Source organism: Balaenoptera musculus, chromosome 1, assembly GCF_009873245.2.
Source record: "Balaenoptera musculus isolate JJ_BM4_2016_0621 chromosome 1, mBalMus1.pri.v3, whole genome shotgun sequence".
In the NCBI taxonomy this organism is placed as follows: Eukaryota; Metazoa; Chordata; class Mammalia; order Artiodactyla; family Balaenopteridae; genus Balaenoptera; species Balaenoptera musculus.
This window is the reverse complement of record NC_045785.1, coordinates 144,706,439-144,725,134: the sequence shown is the minus strand read 5'-3', so window position 1 is coordinate 144,725,134 and position 18,696 is coordinate 144,706,439. Positions and strand designations below refer to the sequence as shown.

At 50.1% G+C, this 18,696-nt stretch overlaps 1 protein-coding gene across 1 annotated transcript; it reads right to left on the bottom strand.

The window, feature by feature from the left end:
* Nucleotides 1–6,270: 6,270 nt before the first annotated feature.
* BATF3 (basic leucine zipper ATF-like transcription factor 3) lies at nt 6,271–18,438 on the bottom strand. Its single transcript, XM_036870828.1, has 3 exons — nt 18,213–18,438; nt 15,432–15,536; nt 6,271–6,782 (listed from the first exon to the last, which is right to left on the bottom strand). Exons 1-3 carry the CDS (start codon nt 18,288–18,290, stop codon nt 6,597–6,599), a joined length of 369 nt encoding a protein of 122 aa, XP_036726723.1. The 5' UTR covers nt 18,291–18,438; the 3' UTR covers nt 6,271–6,596.
* Between the last annotated feature and the right edge of the window lie 258 nt (nt 18,439–18,696).

Here is an 18,696-nt window from a genome sequence, read left to right as displayed (position 1 = left end):
ACTCCTCTGTGCACAGGTGACAAGTTAAGCAATCCTAGATAAATATTAAAGGTTTAAATAGTAATGATCGTAGGACAAATAAAATATAACAACTGTATTTACAACATTTAAATGAAATTGAAGGGCTTCCCTGGTGGCTCAGTGGTTAAAAATCCGCCTGCCAATGCAGGGGACACGGGTTCGAGCCCTGGTCTGGGAAGATCCCACGTGCCACGGAGCAACAAAGCCCGTGCGCCACAACTACAGAGCCTGCTCTCTAGAGCCTGTGAGCCACAACTACTGAGCCAACGTGTCACAACTACTGAAGCCCACGCGCCTAGAGCCCGTGCTCCGCAACAAGAGAAGCCACCGCAATGAGAAGCCTGCGCACCACAAGGAAAAGTAGCCCCTGCTCACCGCAACTAGAGAAAGCCTGCGCGCAACAATGAAGACCCAACGCAGCCAAAGATAAATAAGTAAATAAATTTTTTTTAAAAAAGGTAACTATCCTTTAAAATAAATAAATAAATGAATAAAATTGAAGATGACGTCTGAAGAGATTTGTTCCCTGTGTGTATTTCTGCCGCCCTCCCCCCATCCTCATCAACCAGCCTACTGTTCCTTTCAACAGTATTGTTACCAGGGCTTTATGAAGCAACTTCACTGCTGATTTATGGGAATCCCTAATTTACGACAGGCAAGCTGACCCAGATGTTGAATTACAGGAACAAGAAAAGTAGCTTAGGTTCACACTCTTAAATGGGGAAATAACAATGAGAAATTCGTATCACCAATAGACTAATAGTAAGTTCTTATTCGGATTGGAATAAGGGTGAGGCCTTAATTGGGATGAAGACTAGAAAAGGAGTAGCCATTCACTCCATCAATCCTTCAAGCAGGAATTTTTAGTGCTAAGCACACGTGCTAGGCACCTGTTAGGCAACTAGGGATATATGGATAAATAAAACACAATTCCCTAAGACCCCACTGTATAGCACCGGGAATTCTGCTCAATACTCTGTAATGGCCTATGTGGGAAAAGAATCTAAAAAAAAAAGAAAAGAGTGGATATATGTATATGTATAACTGATTCACTTTGCTGTACACCTGAGACTAACACAACATTGTAAATCAACTCTACTCCAATAACAATTTTAAAAAACAACAAAACAAACAAACAAACAAAAAACACAATACCTGTCCTGTAATTGCTTACGTTCTAAGGAGGGGTATTCCCTGTTCCGACCAGACGGAGAAAATCATTAGATTTCCTTTGCTCAAACTGAGATAGGTCTGGAGGTAAGTTTTCACAAATTGTATGACAAGGCACCCTTTAAGGTGCTGTGGGGCGAGGGGGGTCTTTCCCTTGCTGGCCCTGCTCCCCTCCCCACACGTGCAATGGGTACTTCACTACTAATTGTTTGAACAATAGCTAATTCGTAAATTCATAGTAATAACTAATGATTAATAATCCATTATTTTATTATTTTAAAATAAATATTTTATTACTTCATAAATAAATATGATGGTATATTACAACAATAAATTAAATAATTTATTTTATCATTTATTTTTATTAATAAATATATTGGTTTACTGCAATAATTAATGAAGATGAATTAAAATAAGTAATTAATTACTAGTAAAGTTTCATAATGATTAAGCAAAATAATTTGCAAATGTGCTGCAACAGCTTAAGAATTGCCTCGGGGAACATTCATTGGTTCTTTCCACTCTTTAGCCTCAGGACGCTGGTCACTACTTGTGGGTCTTGAACTCTTACTTTCTCAGTTTCAAAAAGTACTGCCTGGCAAATTGAGCCTTCTGTAGGTTTGTGACATTTCGGAAGGTACTTTTTGGCCTTGCTGCCAGCCTAGAGGAAAGACTGCGAGGAAGCTTGGTGAACCTGGGATGCTCAGGAAATGGTCCTGCTTTCCAGGTCCCAGCACCGCCCAAGAATGAGTTCCTCTGGGATTTAGAAGCGCAGGGGGTGGATTCAGAGCAGATCAGAAGGACCACCCTGCACAAGGTGATGGAGAACTCAAACTGGTTTAAGAAAACTCTTGATTAATGAATGGATAGATAACAGTGGGTTATTAAGGGAAATCAGGGAAGTTCCAAGTACACCTCAGGCCTTTCAGGATGGCGTCTTAGAATGCAAACACTGGACTCTCCCTCACGCTTCCCCTTGGTGTTGTGGTTGGAATTCTGGGCTAGTGGCCTTTGGTCTGATCTGCAATGACATTTCTGATCTTCTTAAGTATACCATACCAGAAAAGGTCATGCTAGAACACCCAAAAGAGCAGGTGAGCTGTCTCTAGGGACAGAGTGTGCCCTGAACACAGCCCCAGATTGGGGCACAAGTTCAAGCACGCCACGCCAAGCGCACCTGCATCTGCTAACTGCAGACTTTCAGTGTGCGTCATGCTGATGGTGATGATGTCCATGGCGACAGTAGTAACCACATGGATCTCCTTTGCCCCAAATATCTGGGGAGGAACAATTCATCAAGGTGGTCAGTTTCCAAATGGGCAATCCAGGAAATTTCCCTTGACTCCAAGCATAGAGGGGTTTCCAGAGACTAGCCTTGGCTAGCTCCACTCTCATGCCTCAAGACGTGTGGCATTGTTAGGGGAGCTTCCAAATAGCATACCTTCCTGGGGCTTCAGCATAACTTCCCCAGGAGCAGGGATGGTTTAGGTTCAGAGCTCAAGGATCCCCATCACCCTCTTCCCTTCCCCCTTCCCACTTCCTTCTCTCCTTCTCCTTCTCTTCCTTCCTCTCTCCTTCCTCCTCTCCACTGTTTCTTCTTTCCGCTTCCCTGGCTTTCGGTTACGAGCCTTCCTGCTGTGGCATGCATGACTCTGCCAGGACTTCCTGGACATCCAGGAGGGAAGACATGTCAGTGAGATTGGGGCTACCCCTTTTCTTCTAGCTCCTTCTACGGCAGAACCCACAGCCCTGGTGAGTACACCCGGACTGTGGAAACCCTAGCATTGATGGGAAAGAAGAGAGGGGCTTTTGAGTCTCTCGCTTTCCTGTCCGTTAGAGTCATCATTCTCAACCAAGGTTTGAGGCCAAAACTGGGGACTGATTCAGTGATGGAAACCCCAGGCTTCAAGGCTGAAGTGGTGCAATACGGGGCAAGATTGCGGACAGGAAGTGGTGTGGCTGCATGGGTATGAAGGAAGGGCTTCCTCCCTCTCTGACACTTTCTATTCTAAAGGGGCCTTTCTCAGCTTGCCTCCCTTCCTCCCAGCCCAACAAACAGCCACTCTCAGATTTAATTCAGATACCCGGCCCAATGTCTGGCACACAGCAGCAGTGTGAATACAGCCAATCAAATCTAGTCTCCAGAACTGGTCTACTTCCCTTATACCTCCAGGAACAAAATAATCATTTCTCTGATTTATAAGGAATTTCTACTTTTTCAGAGTAGCAGTTGGGGGAGCTGAGACAGCCCTCAGTGCTACTGGGATCTGGATAAAGATGTTTTTAGCAACAAGTTTCATGAACATTTGGTTTTCAGAACTCTCGTCACCTCTCCAGTTATCTTGGAGGGGACTTGTCCCCATCACCATGACTCACTACCCTGGACTACCCTAGTTTTGGTTCCCTAACTCCAAATTTACTGTTGACATCAAAAATGGGGGCCTAACCCTCCCTAAATGTGAGTTCAACCTCAGTGAACACACAGCTTAGGGAGGAAGCCCCTGTGTCCAGCAGATATTTTGAGTAAAGTTCTTGATAGTGGATAAGGCAGCTGGCACATTGGAGCCAAGTGGCTGGGTTGGGGGATATCTAGGAGACACAACTGAAGGATTTGGAGGAATCAAATATGATGTGTAGGTTTCTGACCAGATGGATGATAGAGCCCTTTATTAAACAGGGAAAAACAGATTGAGAAGCAGGTGTGAAGGGAAGATGATGAGATCACGAGTATGGTTTTGAACTTGTTGAGTGGGAAACGTTTGTGAGACGGCCTTTCAGAAACACGTGATGGGCAGCTGAACACACAAGTCTGCCCTCTGAAGGGAGAGCGGGGCTCTGGGTACCGATGTGGGAGTTGTCGTATAGAGATAGGTGGTGACTGAGGCCCCAAGAAGAGGAGCTCCTTTATACTGAGAAGCAGGTAGAGAGGGTAGAAGCAACACCAAGGCCAGTGTCACAGGCTGTTAGGAAGTAAAGGAAGATAAAGCCTGAGACATGCCCACTAGATTTAGCAAAAAAGTGCCTACTGGGGACCTCCAAGGGGGCGGTTTCGGTGAGGTGGCGGGAGCAAAAGCTAGGTTGTCTTATGGCAGAGGCTGACAGATGTTCGCCTAAGCCCGCTCCTCCAGCTCCCGGGCACGGGGCTGAGTTTCATTCCCCAGCCTCCCTTGTGTCTGGGTGAGGCCACGCTTTTGAGGTCTGGCACAAGGACTGTGCATGGGAAAGGATGCACTCTCACCTCCAGGATACAGCCCTTCCCACCATCCTCCACGGACCCTTCCTCCAAGTCTCCCAGTCAGGGTAGAGGATCTAGGGGGACTCCAAGGCCTCGGGGGCCCAGAGCAGCTACATGGAAGGAAACTGGTCCCTGGGTTGTTACATGGCGCCAGGGGGCTCTGGCCAGTGGGGCTGGTGGGCACAGACTCCCTGGGGTCAGCAGTGGAGTGGGTGAACAGCCAGCTGGACAGCCGTGACCATAGGGGTCAGAGCAGCTGAGCAGTCAGACAGCGAGAGGGGTCTGCAAGCCAGAGCCTGGAAGTACCGCAGGGCCAGGTGAGCCCCAGCCAGAGTGTAAAATGCTCCCTTCTGGAAAGCGCTGGACTTGAAAGACAGCAGCAGCAAAATGCTGGCGGGTACAAGATGCATACTTCACGTGTCCATGCTCTCCTCAGCTGCATAGGCCCCCGGGGCCCTGGCTCTGAGTCCATCCTTCACAGATGGGCCGCCCGCCTGGACCGTGCAGCCCTGGCAGCCTGGTGAGGTGCTGACAGAAGGTCACACCACATTTAGCCACCAGCTGAGCAGGACCCTGGCACGGCGGCAGCCTGACTCTATCAACTACAGTGGGTCAGCAGTCAGATCCCCTGGGGTCTGCTTCTGGTCCTGCTTCTAACTCACAGGTGACCGTGAGCAATCCCCTCCCCCTTGCCACACCCCTCAACTGCAAAGTGAAGGGATGAGGCTGGATGATCTTAAAGTCTCTTGTGCTGGGAATTCCCTGGGAGTCCAGTGGTTAGGACTCCACGCTTTCCTTGCCAAGGGCCTGGGTTCAATCCCTGGTCGGAGAACTGAGATGCCACAAGCCGCGTGGCTAGATAATTCCACCATCCCCCTGAAAGAGCTGTATTCAGGAAGCTTTGGCCTGGCCCTGCCAGCAGGCACAGGCCCTAACAGCAGCCTTCCAGCGCCTCTGACCAGGGAAATCTTGCCACCATCAGCCTGCGTGAGTTAGAAGACACCAGGCCAGCCTCCAGTAAGCAGGGGAAGAAAGCGAGAAAAGAGGAAAAAAAGAGGAGGCCGGTGGGGATTAGCCAGTAGGAATCCTGGCATGAGGTCAGCAAGTTCTTCACCCCTGGCAAGAGCTGCTTTCTATTTCTTTTCTCTTTTTTAACCATTTACATTTACAACAAAGCACTTTCCCTGCTGTTCCCATTTCTTGTTCCCTTTATGATAGGCTGGCTCCACTTTCCACAGCTCTCTTGTTCCAGGAAGAAAGAGAATTGGGAGGGGATGGGGTGTGTTCTCCCATTTTGCTTTTCTTGCTGGGGCCACTTTCAACTTGGCCTGGTTCTGATTTTCCTGAAAGAATAGAGTTGGAAGGGACCTTTAAAAGGAAATAGCTCTCCTCTCCTCATCTACCCAAATATTTGCTTGTTTAAATAGGGGACAGATCTCCTCGATTCGAGTGTGATTCAGACTTCTATAAAGTACATTTGTCCCCTGATCCTGTGACTACTAATGGAATGGGAGGTGACCTGGGAATATACAGAGCACATGGGAAAACCAGCCTGGAGTAGAAAAATCTTCCAGGACGGCCCAGCCTGGGTGGGAAAGTTGACCAGGATGGAGGGTCACGCAGCGCATAAGACAAGCACGAGTCACGCCCAGCACACCCCTGCATGACCCAGCTGGGGTGGCAGAGGAGTCCCAGCCCAAAGGTGCCTCCTCATCTAGCATGGATGTGACCATGGGGGAGATGACCAGGAGGAGAAGCAAGACCCAGGAGCTGCAAAACCACCTGAGAAGACAGGAGATGACCTCTTCAGGAAGAGGAAAGGTATCGTGTCTCCAAATTCTAAGAACTTGGCGAAAGGAGAGAAGATAACACCTTTATTATCCATATGCTAGAGGAAATGATTGTGCACAACCACGGAACCTACTAGCTGCCAAAGTGGACGCGCAGTGACTCCTGAGGATGGCCTCCCTGCCTGGATCTGCTAAAGGCTCTGAGTCAGGGGCCTGCGAGAGCATCATGCTGAGCCTGGGCTGCTGGGGACACGGCCCGGAGCTCCTGAGAGCCGACCCGGCCACAGGTCCCCCGGTACACAGATGCAGAGGGAAGCCTCTTCCCAGGTGTGAAAAAGACCAACGCGCCCTGCTGGGCAGAGGAGGACCGTCTTTGGGCTTCACCGGGGCAGGCAGCCAGCCACGGGGTCCAGCCGCGGCACCGGCACAAAGTTCATGGGGCAGAGCAGCAGCGGGCATATCTTCTCGTGCTCCTTCAGCACCTCGCTCAGGTGCTTCAGCTCCTCCGTCAGCTTCCCGATCTCTCTCCGCAGCACTGTGTTTTCTTGCTCCAGGCACTCATACTCCTGGGAAGACAGAAATCAGTCTTCAGCATCGGTTCTGAAACCACGTGCCCTTCCTCTGTCCTCCGGGCAGATCTAACCCCGGCCACGATGCTCACCTCCTTCCCTGAAATCTTTCTCATTAACCGCGGCCGCCTCCACCACTCAGATTCGTTTGTTCATTTGCTTCACGTCACTCCCCTCCCACCAGGATGAGGGCCGGGCTTTGTTTTTTGAATCATCTTTATTATCTTATTTATAATTGACATAAAATAAAACGCCCCTAATTGTAAGTGTATAATTTGATGAGTTTTGACAAATGTAAACAACTGTGTTGATCAGGACGCAGAACATTTCCATCACTCTGAAAAGTTCCCTGATCTCCCTCTGCAGTCAGTGGCCCTCTCCCCACAGCCGCTGATCTGCTTTCTGATGGTTTCTGCTGGGTTCACTGTTACAGCCCCAGCACCTGCAACAGTGCCTGGAACATAACAAATGTTTGTCGAATGCTGAGTAAATGAATGAAAACACCCCTTGCCTTGGCTTTGCTCCAACACTCACCTGTTAAGCTTCCACTATATCGGAGTTTACAGAGGCTTAGAACTGCGGGAGATCAGAGAGCCCTTATCCCAGACCACACAGCGCAGAAACCTTCCCTATGTAATTCTAGCTCCGACATCCAACTTGTGCTGGACACTCTCTCCTTCAAAGGACAGTTCCTGCTATTTCTGAGCTCCTCTTTGTACTATCCAAAATCATTCTCTCCTTTAAACCCACCCACTGGGCTTGGTTCCACCTATGGAACCACATAGAGTACATGCGATACTTTTTCAACATCACAGTTCTTGAAATGTTAGGAGACGGCCCCATACCACTTCCCCTTAGGTATTCTCTGAGCCCAACTGCTTCAGGTCCTCTGAGTTCCTTGGGTTTTAGGACTTCTGGTTCCTCCGCCCTTCGGGAGGCCATTCCCAACACACGTTCCAATTTGCCAGGAGCTCTGAGAAAATGTTCCCAAAACACAATGCACGACTCTGGGGATGGTCCCGCCACGCAGAGGGCAAATGCGTGAGGTAGTCTGCTCTGGGTGGGACCCAAGTGTGCAGCCACTTAGCTCTGGGGAGTCTCTCTGAGAATGCAGAGAAGTGCAAGCTTTGTCTGCATCGGCCGCTTCTCTGTTCATACTTGAACTACAACTGATATTTTGGCTTAAGGGTGGGCTTTACATCCGCTTCTACTGAATTTTGCCCTGTTTGCTTGGTCATCTGCTAGCCTAGCAAAACCTTTTTGAATATTGATTGTGTCAGCTCCTGGGTTAGTGATACCACACAGCTCTAAGCTGTCCACTAACTCGATGAAGTAGGTCTTCCTTTTCTTCACCCAACTCATTAATAAGTCCTACAATACTCGGCCACTTGCAGAGCCCTACGGTATACCAGTAGAGACCTTCTTAAGGCTGACGATCTTATTTGCATCTTGTTGAAATGTTGTTTTCAATCATTTCTAGGTTGATTCATATGGTTAGGCTTTGTTGAACCATGCATACCATGCATTTCCTGAGCTGGGAGCCCAACCTTATTATCTTACCAGTAATTTTTAAGAAATATTATTTTAAGAGTCTGATCTTCTTACAGGCCATGAAGATACATGCAAATTCTCAGCTCTGCCTCTTTACTAAAGCTGTTCTCCTCAACTGGGCTGCCTTCCTGCTTTTGTACGGAAGGTCAAGCCCACCACCTCCAGGAAGGCTTCCCAGATCATAGCACCTAATGGAACCACATCTCTCATTACGTGTTCTATTCAGTCTTGTATCATAGTCAATCTTATTTATATTAAATAAGGTCTCTCCCCGAAGATCAGAAACGTATAGCAACTAGGGGCCTCTGCTACCTTCTCCTGTACCCCTGCCTGACAGGCCCCAGTGCCAACATCTACGAGCTCAGTGACTCCACAACCCTCGCCCTTGGTCTCCTTCTCTTGTCCCCTTCCTTCCCTCTCTCCCACTCTCGGCACTTTCCTGCCTCTCAGAACAAGGGCCCCAGAGAGGTTGCACGTAGAGACCATCGGAGCTAGCTCTCTGCCTCCTGTCTTTCCCAGGCAGGCTCTCAGGGTGACCTGGAATACTCTCCATGGCAGCGGGCCTCGCCCTCCCCGCCACAGGCTGAGCTGGGCCACTTTGGCCCCCTAGTACCCTGGCTGCATTACGCCTTCAGCTCTCCTCCAGGCCTACCACTCCCAATGCCCCAGGCTCTCCTCTGGCCTCTGACAGCTCTAGTCCGGGAGTCAGAATTCAGTCTCCCAATGCAGCAAGAGGTCCTCTGTGGGCAGGAAGGGTCTGGCTGGGAGGAGGGGATGGGGACCTAGGCATCGGGGGGAGCGCTGCCTGTAGCAAAGGGCTGAGAGAGGCCACAGCTCTGGGTAGTTCGCACATGCGCGCGCGCGCACACACACACACACACACACACACACACTCTCTCCACCCTGCACCTGGAAATTCTCTTCACCTCCAAGTAAAATGAAGAATGCATTTGAACGGTTCCGATGAGCTAAGATTTCAACTAGATTCCAAAGAACAGAATTCTCCCTGTAGCAGAATATTCCACATGCCTTTGTATAGTTACTGAACGCTGTGGCAAGATGCTTCTGAGCTTCTGAGCTCTCCCTCTGGAAGCCACAGGGGCCGTGCTGCCGAAGTCCACGGCTCTCCCCGAGGCCCAGCTCAGGAAGGCCACGGAGTTGCCTGTCGCGGGCCTCCAGCAGGCCCCTCGGCTGCCTTCTCCACAGGGACTTTCTCTTCTGGGATTTAAGTTTTACTCATAAATCTGCGGAGGGGCTTTTACTGAGCTGAGGGAATAAAAAGAGAAGAAGTCAAAATCTTCTTCAAGCGAGACCAGTTCCACAAAAATAAAAGAGGGAGCTGAGAGGGGAGGAAGAGGAGGTGAGAACGCTGAGTGGGTACAATGGGGAATGAGTAAGACCCACTTCAACCTGAGGAGAGATCACCTGGACTCAACATATTTGAAAAATAAGCCAAGGACTTTAGACCCTTTGTTATTTCCAAAGAGATGATCAGTTTAGCTCAAATCTCGCTGCCTTTCCAATCTCCTATCCCGGGAGGATTTGAGGTCACTGTGCCGCCTTCCCTGGGTATGTGCAGGACACAGTCACAAAGCAGAGACCAGAAATGGGAGGCGCTGAAATCACTGCAAATCCCACTTCTGCCTCAGAAATCAAGCTGTCTAGGGCAATGATTCTCAACTGGGCCAATTCTGGCAGTCCCCGGGGAACATCTGGAGCGGCTGGAGACAGTTTGGGTTGTCACAGCTGGGAAGGGGGCGCTACTGCCTCTAGTGGGTCGAGGCCACGGATGCTGCTCAACGTCCTACGGTGCACAGGACACCCCCCACCCCAACGAGGAAATAGCTGACCCCAAATGTCCATAGTGCTGAGGTTGAGAAGCCCTGGTCTGAGCTTCTAAAGAGAGGTTGATTGAGGAATGAGGTGCTGTCTGGGGGGTGATTCAGGGTCTAGGATGCCTTTGAGGCAAAGCCTGGTAAAGAAGCTAATGTGGGTACCAGGGACCAGAGATGATAACTAAGGTGGGAAGGAAATGAGGGGAAGGAAAAGGCCATCAGGAGGACACAGACCCCATTTCACAAGCGAGACAGCTGAAACTCAGAGGTACGGTGACTTTTCTGAGGTCATGCAGACATGGGGCCTGATCCCTGACTTCGAGGTCAACTGCAGCCCTCAGGCAATGACAGCAATTCTGCTTTCGCTTGGCAGTGTCTGGGCCTAAATTTCCCCCCATGGTGGTTACCAGCAGTAAAGGGCTACGAGAGCTCAGGATTTTACCGTAAGTCTATTCCCAAGCCTTAAGCTCATATACTTCCCAGCAGACAAATTGTGTCACCAGCAAGGGCTGTACAAATTAGTGTCATCATCAGTTTCTAAACCCAGTGAGGACTGACATGAAGGATTCTCTTAGAGTATGCAATATCTGAAAGCACCAGGGCAACACGTACCACAACCATATTGCCCAAGAAAGTTGTCAGTTTGTGACATTTGGGGCTCCTGAGGATGGCATCGCTGCCTTCCTTTTCTGACTCAAAGTTCTTTCTCAGTCTTACACCTTTGGGTGCCTGGCTTGAACCAGTGTAACCCACTTCTGAGACACTTTCAACTGGGCTTAGAGACCTGGACTGTTTTCCTGGGTTCCCATTTGTGAATCTGGACCCGGGCCACGTGCCTAATATTCAGAGACGAACACGGGTCAAAATCTCCATGAGAAGGGTAAGTGCCTTGAAGGGAAGACTCAAAAAGTCACAGTGAACAGCGAGGTGCACAGATACACACTAGGAACTGCTTCTCATCACTGCGGGGCGACTTCTGGCAGCCGCCACCCTGAGGGGGAAACTCAGACACCTCTGAAGAGTGACCCCAGCCTCTCTCTGGCTTGGCCTGCTCAGGTTCTCCTCCCGCCCTGCCCTCCAAGGGGGTTCTGCCCTGCTGGATAGTCCCCCGGCTTTGGGGATGGAGAGCTGGGGAAGGAAGAAGGCAGCCGAGAGACTTGTAACAGCCGGGACTGGAGGAGGTTTTTCTGGATGTTGGAGGTGAGAGAGGCTCAAGAACTGAGTGGGCAGGAGAGGAAGGTGGGAATTTTAAACACGTCTTGCTCTAAATATTCCCCTTCATGGTGTTCAGGAAAGGCAAATAAAGAGCTCGAGTTACTTGGAGATATTTAGCAATGCTAGCCCACAGTATAGGATAGAGGAATTTATGGGGTAAGGGCTTTACTCAAAGCCCTTTTTTTTTTTAACATCTTTATTGGAGTATAATTGCTTTACAGTGGTGTGTTAGTTTCTGCTGTATAACAAAGTGAATCAGCTATACATTTACATATATCCCCATATCTCTTCCCTCTTGGGTCTCCCTCCCACCCTCCCTATCCCACCCCTCTAGGTGGTCACAAAGCACAGAGCTGATCTCCCTGTGCTATGCGGCTGCTTCCCACTAGCTATCGATTTTACATTTACTCAAAGCCCTTATGATGGGCTCAGCTCCCCAGGGAGTAGTGGGCAGTCGTGGCTATCAGGTGGCAGTTTTCTGTGCCCTTCGGTGTCTCCCAATGAGCTGGCCTCATTCCAAGTCTGAGGAGAAGGTTTCCATGCACTGTGTCTGGCTCTTACTTTTCCCAACCTAGATGTGTCCTGGGAGCCCCAGGGAGCCTGAGGGGCTTTCAGCTGTGACCCAAAGCAGTGTGCTAAGTCCTCTGCCTGCAGCTCGCTGGAGCACAGTAAAATTATTCATCACCAAATTTTTTAACCAGACATCCCACTCTCAATATGTAGATGTTTTTCAAAATCTAAAAACCAGTCACCAGGCTTCCCTGGTGGCGCAGTGGTTAAGAATCTGCCTGCCAATGCAGGGGACACGGGTTCGAGCCCTGGTCTGGGAAGATCCCACATGCTGCAGAGCACCTAAGCCCGTGCACCACAGCTACTGAGCTTGTATGCCACAACTACTGAAGCCCTCGCGCCTAGAGCCCGTGCTCCACAACAGGAGAAGCCACCGCAATGAGAAGCCTGCACACTGCAACAAAGAGTAGCCCCCGCTCGCCACAACTAGAGAAAAGCCCGCATACAGCAGCAACGAAGACCCAACACAGCCAAAAATAAAATAAATTTTAAAAATAAATAAATAAATAAAAAAAAATAAATTTAAAAAATAAAAATAAAAACTAGTCACCAAAGTGACTACTGACACCAGTGACCAATGACACTTGTGTGTAGCTAGTGACGGTAAAGGGTGGACTTCCGCTTTGGGGCCTGTGTATGGATGGAACCACTGTCCTGGCCTCCTTGATACTGTGTTTCCCAACAAAACTGGCCTTGCTGAGGTGATCTGCCGGTGGTGCATGATCCTAATCCATTCTTGTAGCTCCACAGAGAAAGAGGAGGAGGGCGTGTTCTTCTGTGGAAGAACTGGGTTTCAGATCAGTCGGCCCCCTTCTGGAAAGGGCAACTGGCACAGTTATGATTATGGACAGCAAAACAAGCTAAGAATCCTATGAAGGGCCCTCCACCCACCGTTCTAAAAGGGATTAGGCAGGAGTAAATGTGGCAAATCACCCCTAAATTTCCCGGACATCTAGTTCATTTCGTTATCAAATCCAACAATGACAGAAATCGAGAGACCCATCTTTTTTTGACACTGTAGTAAAGTATTTATGTTTGTGGTAGGCAGAATAATGCCAACCCCCATGATGTTTACATCCAATCTCTGTAACCTGTGAATATGTTACCTTACATGGCAAAAGGGACTTTGCAGATGTGACTAAGTTGAATATCTTAAAAGAGGGAGATTATCCCAGATTATGCAGGCGAGCCCAGTGTAATCATGAGAGTATTAGGGAAAGAGGAAGCAGAGAAGGAGATATAACAACAGAAACGGTGTCAGAGTGACGCAGGATGAGAAAGACTCAACTGGCCAGTGCTGGCTTTGAAAATGGAAGGGGACCAACAAGCCAAGGAATACAGAAGCCTCTAGAAGCTGGAAAAGGCAAGAAACAGATTCCTCTGCAGAGCCTCCAGAAGGAATGCAGCCCTGTTGACACCTTGATTTTAGCCCAGTGAGACCCATTTCATATGTCTGACCTCCAAAACTGTGAGATAAAATAGATCTGTGTTGTTTTAAGCCACCAAATTTGTCATAATTTGTTACAGCAGCCATAGGAAACGAATATACTTTCCTTGAGACTCCTATGCCTCCCAAGGACAGGAATGAGATCTTAATCCTCTCCTTGTGACCCAGTGGCAATGCCTTGCCTGCAGTGGTTCTTGATAAATATTTGTTGAACGAATCTACTCGACCCTTGCTCCATGAAAGATCTTGTCCAAGTCATTTAGTCACCTCCACACACATAATCACTTGGGATTTAAAACCAAGTGTTCTCTAGTGTATTTTGATATTGATGCATCTGGCTCCAACTAGAAGTTCCTCGAGAGGAAGGGCCTTGCTGGCACATGTGTTCTGAACATAGGGCCTTGCACTGACCGAGCCACAAGTCCCCTCTGGGGGTTATTTGGTAGCATGCAGCTAGAACCAGGCTTGCTCCAGGAGCAAGGGGAAGGAAAGAAAGGAGGCAAAGGGCATCTCAATTCCTCTGTGGAAATTTTACAGAACTAATCCCGGCTGGGACGGACCTTCCCTGACCCTGGTCTGAAGATCCTAGTCTCTTTCTACAGCCCAGACTTCCTACTTTCAAGAAAGAACGTAACATTTATAATCTGTGGCCCTCTGTGAATTTATATCAGTGGGTCACCTCTCCCTGGAGCCTGTGCATTCTAAATCTGTTCTCTGCTCAGTGTGAAGGGGTTTTTAGAGACTGTCATTTCCCCCTCGTAACACCTCAGAGTCTCATGTGCTATCAGTGCCCCCCAGACTGGCCTTGCTGAGACAATCTATGGCCAGAAAGTGTGGCAGGAGAGAGCTGAACTAAAACCCTTAATATTCACACCAACTCTGTGCAAAGACAAGAGCACGGGAGTGCCACCAATTCCTTGGACAGATCCTGGGATGCCTTCGACGTCAGTTCCCATGTCCTGACTGTGAGATTATGTGGGATTATGCACCGGGATAGAGGAAAATGGAAGAGTTTAGAATAAACCTCAGGTTCCTGATTTGGGTGATAAGATAGATGGTTAGTTAGCTCCATTAACTACAATTTGATGACAGTGAGAAGAAAAAGTCTCAGGGTGAACAGACACACTATCATGGTCACGCTAGAGCTGAGGAGACTGTGGCGAGCCATTTGGAGGCATCTAAGCAGACACTGGAGATGTGGGGTTAGGGCCAGAGGTCTTGGAGTAATCAATGCCTACCTGAGAGTAAGTGATGTTGGGAGCTGACGCTGGCAGAACAGATTAATAGATTAAATCTTCCAGGGTGAGAAGAAAAAAGGGCAGAGTCTGAAAGCCTGGTCAACACCAACGTCTAAGAAAACAGAGGTAGAAAAGTGAACAAAGAAACTAAGAAAAAAGTGGTGAAGAGGGTCAGGAGAAATAGGAAATGTGGTCTTTTAGAAGCTAAAGACCTTGAAAGAAGGTTTCAAGAAGGCGAGGATCAGTGGTGTCAGAGGAGCCAGCAAGGTGAAGGATGAGGGGACGAGAGAGAGGTCCCTGGACCGGGCAGTGCCAGGGCACTAGTGGCCTCAGCGGAGCAGCTTCTGTAGGAAGCGTGCATGTGTGTGTGTGCATGTATGTGTGTTGGGGGAGCAGAAACAATATCACAGAGGACTGGGGAATAAACAGGAACTGAGGACATGGAGACAGCAGGTCTCTTTTTAATAAGCAGGGAAATAAAAGAGGGAAAGAAAAGAAATGGGGCGCTAGCTTGAAAGGGAATCAGGATCAAAAGGTGGGTTCTTTATTTTAGAATAAAGGAAACTTGAGTGTGAGATGCAACCAGTGAGGGAGAAATGAGGACACCAGTGAGTGAAGACTCAGAACACTGGGCTGGAAGGACACAGCAGAATTAGACGTGCATGTGGCCGACCCGGTGATGACCAGGGTGTGACCTTAGGTCCACCACGGTGCAAGGGTGGAGAATGACTCCTTGCCATGGCCCTTGCATGGCCTCCTCGGCATGGCTCTGCCCTAACCGCACTCTCACCTCATGGAGTTTGTCAGCCTTCTGGGTCTGCTTCTTCCGGCTTCTCTGAGCAGCAACTCGGTTTTTTTCCCTCCTTCGGACCTTCCTGTCATCATCCTCAGGGCTCTGGGGGGGAAGGTGTGGTCAGGTGTGATGCTGAGGCCCCTCACCTCACCTTCCCTGCCCTCTCTCTTCACCCAGCATTGCTTACGGAGCACCACCATTTTCTCTGCAGCCACAGCAGTGTTTGCTGCTACATCAGTGGGGTAACAGCGGCCCCGCGTCGAGGAGCACTCACCATGCGCTATGACTGTGCTAGCTGTTAACCCCTGTCGCCACCCTGAGAAATGTGTGGTGGGACCGCCATCTAAAAGATGAGGAATAAGAAACTCAGAGATGCTGAGGAACTTGCTCCAGGTATCACAGCTAGTAGCGGGGCAAACGGGAAGTGGAACTCAGGTCTGCTGGACTCCAGACCAACGTTCTCAAACCTCTCCCCTGCAGGGCATGTGCCTGGAAGAGGTGTGGTGCTGGTGCTCATCTGAGGACGGGAAAGGCAGAAGGCGGCTGCTATCTGGGACTTGCCGTGGGCCGGGGCTTCCGCCACCACACGCAAACAGGTACTTTTGATACTGTGTACAAATCACCATTACGCTGCTAACTAACTGCAACCACGTAACTCTCCCAACGTACCACGTGATCCTGAACGCCACAACAATAGGTTCCTTTGAACAATGTCTGACTGACGTTTTGTTTCACACACAGGTCCGGGCGAATGAGAAAGCAAATTTATGATGTGTCTTGAAAGCTCTTGGCTGTATATGAGATTTAACCAAACTCGGTCAAATCCTTCAAGAGTTATCCTGAAACAGGCAGGCAGAAAAATCCACCTACCATGGTAAAAAACACTTCCTCCAGTTATAGAAGACATGGAGAAGTGGGGCACTATTTGCTTTCCAGAACCCTATGAGAAGACACCCGGGAAATACTACCTTTAAAGAGTGTAAAGGCCAAGAGATTAGTGGGATACAAACACAGGAAAGCTACTCAATTATTACTATTAACGGAAAGCAAATATTGATAACATAAAATAATGGATGTTTTCAGTTATCATTTTATCTGGTCTAATATTCCAAATAAGGAAAGACCCATATCACCTCCCCAAGTTACAGCAGGTAAAGAATTTTCAGCATATGCAAGAATATAAAGCTATGAAAGGATAAGAAGAAAGAACGTAACAAATAGAAGTGGACTAGAGGCAGTGCTTAAGGGAACAGGCATAAAATGTTAAAATGTAGTCTTTTAGAGGCAAAGAAGTCTCGGTAGATATAACCGCAACACGACGGCGAGTGCAGCAGACAGAACTTCTAGCTTTAGAAATACACAGTTCCTGGTTTTGTCTCCTACTATCAATATGGTCTTGGGTAAATGACTTAAACTCTCTGATTTTTCCATTTTCTCATTGTTGTGCGATTCATTCATTCTTTCAGTAAGTATTAACTGAGTACCTGCCATGTGCCAGGCACTGTCCTGGGCACTAGAGACACATGCCCTGAACAAGTGGTCAGTAATCTCTGCAATGATCATCCTAACAGCCCAATGCTTGGGGCTGCATAGGATAAAATGAGATTTTATCCCAAAGCTACCAGCGCATGGTATGCCCTCAATAATCTGTGAAGTCTGCTATTTTTTATTGAGTCCCTCATAGTGCCTGTCACCAAATCATGCCTCCCTGTTCATCATCGGAAATTCATAGGGCACATGAAGCAGTCTGCACTCTGCCCTGTAGGAGCAGACACTCCAAACTGGATTTATCACCTATCATTGTCATACCTGACAACCAGCAGAAACATTTAATCAAGATGGAAAGAGGGGAGCAAACTGTTGAGATATTCATATATTATTAACCACATCTCAATTAGTTCTCATAAATATCATGAGAAGTGGATATTGTTATACTGATTTTACACGTGGGGAAATTGAGGCTCAGAGAGGTTGAGCAAATTGCCCAAGGCTACTCAGCCTGTGTGTGGCAAAGCCGAGGCCTAAACTCAGATGTGTGACTCTCTAGCGTCACCCGATGACATTCTGTGCCAGGCACCGAATTGAGAAGAAGGGCATAAACCATGAAAAGACTCACTCCTAAAGCAGCAGAGCGGGAAGGTTCTCATACTGCAGTCCCTTTGGGCAACTTTGTGTCAGTTTCCCGAGTACGCGGTTGTAAACGTGGTGGTGGACATCGCACAGCACCGAGCCGCCGCCTACTTCTGGCCCCTACCTCGCACCGCTAGGCCATTCGGGAGGCAGCCGGTAGATGTTGGGAGTGCCTGGGCACGAGTTTCCCCTTGTAGCGGAATTTCCCCTCTCCACACCTGGCCCCCGCTCGGAGCGGCGGGGAAGGACCACGCGCTCCGGCGGTGGGGTGGCACCCGGCGGCGGCGCGTGGATGGCGACGCCCAAGGCAGCGGGGACCCCACGTGCGGGGGGGAGCGTGGACAGTGCCCAGCCCTACCAGGCGACGGCGCCCTCTGGCCTCTCCCCGCTCCCAGGCTCAGGAGCCAGTCACCATACCGGACGCCCCGGGCACCGTGCGTGCGCGGGGGCGGCAGGGCAGAGGCCCACGCCAGGGTCCCTGGCCCGCCCCCGCGGCCCCCACACCGCTCGCGTCTAGCTCCCGCAGCGCCCTCCACGCTTGCACTCAGTGGTCACCACCCGGGAGCCCCAGCACCCACCTCCTCGCGCCCCCAGGCGCGCCCACCCCCCGCATCGCCCGCGGTCCTCCCCGAGCCTCTAGTCCACTACCTGCGGCTGCGCCTGGTTCCCCGGCGCCGCGAAGCTCCTCTGCAGGACGCTGCCGGCGGCCGGGAGCCCTTGCGACATGCCGCGCGCTTCTCCGGCCCGGCCCGCCCCGCCGCGCAGCCTAGCGGAGGAGCGGCCGCCCGGCCCGGCGCGCCCTGCACGCGGGGAGCTGCCTACCGGCTCTCTCCGCCACCGGCATCCCCGCGCCCCAGCACCTGCCGGCCGCCGCCTCTGCCCCGCCCCCTCGGGCTTCCCGCTTTCCCGGCTCCAGCGCCCGCTGCGCAACGCCCGGGTTTCCCCACCCCCCCAGTCCGAGCCCGCCGTCCTTCCCGTCCCCAAGTCCGCCCCGCCCCCTCCTTCTCCCACCCCCGCCTCGTTTCCTCCTCTCCCCGCCCTCTCGCCGCACCTCGGGGTCCCAAATACCACCCCTGTCGCGGCTTTCCGCTGGGGCCTCACTCTTCGTGGAAGTCACGTGGTGACTCCGAAA

Coding starts and splice junctions, on each gene's coding strand:
- BATF3 (XM_036870828.1), bottom strand. CDS start 18,290: ATGTCGCAAGGGCTCCCGGCCGCCGGCAGCGTCCTGCAGAGGAGCTTC. Junction 15,537..18,212: donor GGAACCAGGCGCAGCCGCAG/GTAGTGGACTAG, acceptor CTTCCCCCCCAG/AGCCCTGAGGATGATGACAG. Junction 6,783..15,431: donor AGGCTGACAAACTCCATGAG/GTGAGAGTGCGG, acceptor CTGTCTTCCCAG/GAGTATGAGTGCCTGGAGCA.